The sequence below is a fragment of the Dipodomys ordii genome, unplaced genomic scaffold (assembly GCF_000151885.1).
Source record: "Dipodomys ordii isolate 6190 unplaced genomic scaffold, Dord_2.0 Scaffold256, whole genome shotgun sequence".
Lineage (NCBI taxonomy): Eukaryota > Metazoa > Chordata > Mammalia > Rodentia > Heteromyidae > Dipodomys > Dipodomys ordii.
In genome coordinates this window covers 241,866-244,446 of record NW_012267472.1, presented here as the reverse complement: position 1 = coordinate 244,446, position 2,581 = coordinate 241,866, and the positions used below count along the sequence as shown (strand labels likewise).

The following is a 2,581-nucleotide window of genomic DNA, read 5'->3' as shown; positions in this document are numbered from 1 at the left end:
TTTACTTCCTACATTATGTTTGAATTGTTAATTGCTCACAGACTTGTCCCAGTATTTGTTATACAAATATTATATCCTCTTATTGCATTGATCTCAATTATTGAGTGTTGTAGATCCTCAGGTAGAAGGTACAAGTATAGTAAGGTATTCAGGGATAGATTATGGCTCTGACTTCCTCTGGAAGAGAAGGTGAATGAATGGAAAATATATGGAGCTTATGCATAGCACTTGTAGAATTCCTTTGGCAGGAGATGTGCTACACCCCACTTGGGTTCCACTATTCTTAGAGATTCCTTTGTTGGTAATGATCCACCAACATTGAGGGCCTGCGGACTTCACTTCTTGTCCGCTGGTCTGGTGTTAGGAGCCTCCCAATATTCACCGCAGGACTGGTCCCAGAGGAGTGATGTGATCAGTGGTAACTTACTGGACCTCATGTTTGTCAGCCTGTGTGGACAAGCTCACCTGATGTTGTAGACTGGATGCTGCCTTGAGGCCTATTTGCATGAATGCCTATCTCGATTCCATACCTCTGCTTCAGATACCTGTTTTGTTTCATGATTCTTTGATCACTTACAGTGTTATGTATCTGTACAGGCTGGTAGTTGAGCTGCATATTGTTTTCAAAGGTGGAGTGGTGTTTCATGCCTCTTGCAGGAACAATTGTATTTTCACTAATCTTATAAATCCTTTGGGATTACTATTCAATTACCTTAACTTATGTTGCCTGTTTAATTCATAGAACAATGATGGTAGATTAAGTTTGGGTCTCTGTTTGCTATTAAGCTTTAGAAGGCTCTTAGCCATTGCTGCCAATTTTTGGGAATATGCCAACCTTATTGTACCCCAACTCTTCTTGCTAGTGCTACTGCTTCTGCTGTGAACCTTATGCAAACCATATATACAGCACAACATGTTAATTCTTTAGCTTGATAAATTGGGATGCAGGTGGAGTAGACAGTTTGTCTTGGGGAGACAAACTGGATTTTGTGTGCCAGAGTAGTTAATGTTAGCAATTCTCTTTGTCTGTAGAGATGTCATTCTTTAAGAGAAAAAGACAATAGGAAAAGTACAAAAGGAGATCTCATTTTCTTTTAAACTAGTATTATGCATGTAGGAGGTAAATAGGAGAATGGTAGTGCTGCAGTTCTCTGATCAGGACAATATCTTATGAGTTGTGCTGGGCATAGAGTGAGATTCAGAATGGAAGCATTAAGAGTACGTTGATGAATTATTTCAGTAAATATTTCCTAGAAAAAAAATAGAAAAATCTGAAATACAGAAAAACATTATTTTCCATTGTAAAATGTCAGTACTATATTCATAGTTAGTACATTGCAGCGAAAAGTTTATATTCTGCATAAAACAATGCTTTGATGTTTGAAAATCTTGTAACAGTTAAAATGTGATAAAATACCTTTACAGTAAGGAATTTATGGATCTCATTTATGTCTTTGTCTATTTTTTTGTTATGCATTTTAGATATCCAAGAAATGGAGAATGTGATTAGCACCTATCAGGAAAGTCACAATAAATATATCTCTGACATAGCAGTCATGAATAGTAACCGAGGGGAGGAAAAAGTGAGACTTATTAGAAGTTTTCATTTGAGCTCAAAACAGAAGTCAGAACTGATTAAGCATAATGGTAACTCCTTAGGAATGAGGACAGAAAAGGTCACTGGGTGTCAGAATATGGGTGTTTTCAGTGAGCCTGGTAAGATGTGTGCTGTGTATACTCCTCGCGAATCTTCTGTAGTTGAAGAATATAAACAATGTAAAAAGTCTTTCACTGAGAAGACACACCCTATTGTTCCTCAGAGAACACACACAGGAGAGAAACCATATGAAAGTAAAAGGTGTGGAAAGATTTTCACCAGTAAGGCATATCTTACTGTCCACCAGAGAAGACACACCAATGAGAAACCTTTTGAATGTAACATTTGTGGAAAGTCTTTCACCTGGAAGTCAAACCTCACTGTCCACCAGAGAACACACTCAGGAACAAAACCTTATGAATGTAACGTGTGTGGAAAGTCTTTCACCAAGAAGGCATGCCTTACTATCCACCAGAGAACACACACAATAGAGAAACCTTTTGAATGTAACATTTGTAGAAAGTCTTTCACCTGCAAGGCATATCGCACTGACCACCAGAGAACACACACAGGAAAGAAACCTTATGAATGTAATACGTGTGGAAAGTCTTTCACCAAGAAGTCAAACCTTACTGTCCACCAGAGAACCCACACAGGAACTAAACCTTATAAATGTAACATGTGTGGAAAATCTTTCACCCAGAAGTCAACTCTCACTGTCCATCAGAGAACACACACAGGAACGAAACCTTATGAATGTAACCTGTGTAGAAAGTCTTTCACCAAGAAGGCATGCCTTACTATCCACCAGAGAACACACACAAAAGAGAAACCTTTTGAATGTAACATTTGTAGAAAGTCTTTCACCTGCAAGGAATATCTCACTAACCACCAGAGAACACACACAGGAAAGAAACCTTATGAATGTAATATGTGTGGAAAGTCTTTCACCAAGAAGTCAAACCTTACTGTCCACCAGAGAAC

The 2,581-nt window shown here is 38.3% G+C and overlaps 2 protein-coding genes across 2 annotated transcripts in view; both read left to right on the top strand.

Moving 5' to 3' along the window:
* The window catches only part of LOC106000994 (zinc finger protein 182-like), a 74,289-nt gene that overhangs the window by 25,443 nt on the left and 46,265 nt on the right, over positions 1–2,581 (top strand). The gene's annotated exons all lie outside the window — the stretch shown is intronic.
* LOC106000991 (zinc finger protein 260-like) overlaps positions 1,557–2,581 on the top strand; it is a 28,464-nt gene continuing 27,439 nt past the window's right edge. The window contains 1 exon segment of the mRNA XM_013036183.1: positions 1,557–2,567. Within this exon segment, the coding sequence (XP_012891637.1) occupies positions 1,557–2,567 (1,011 nt within the window).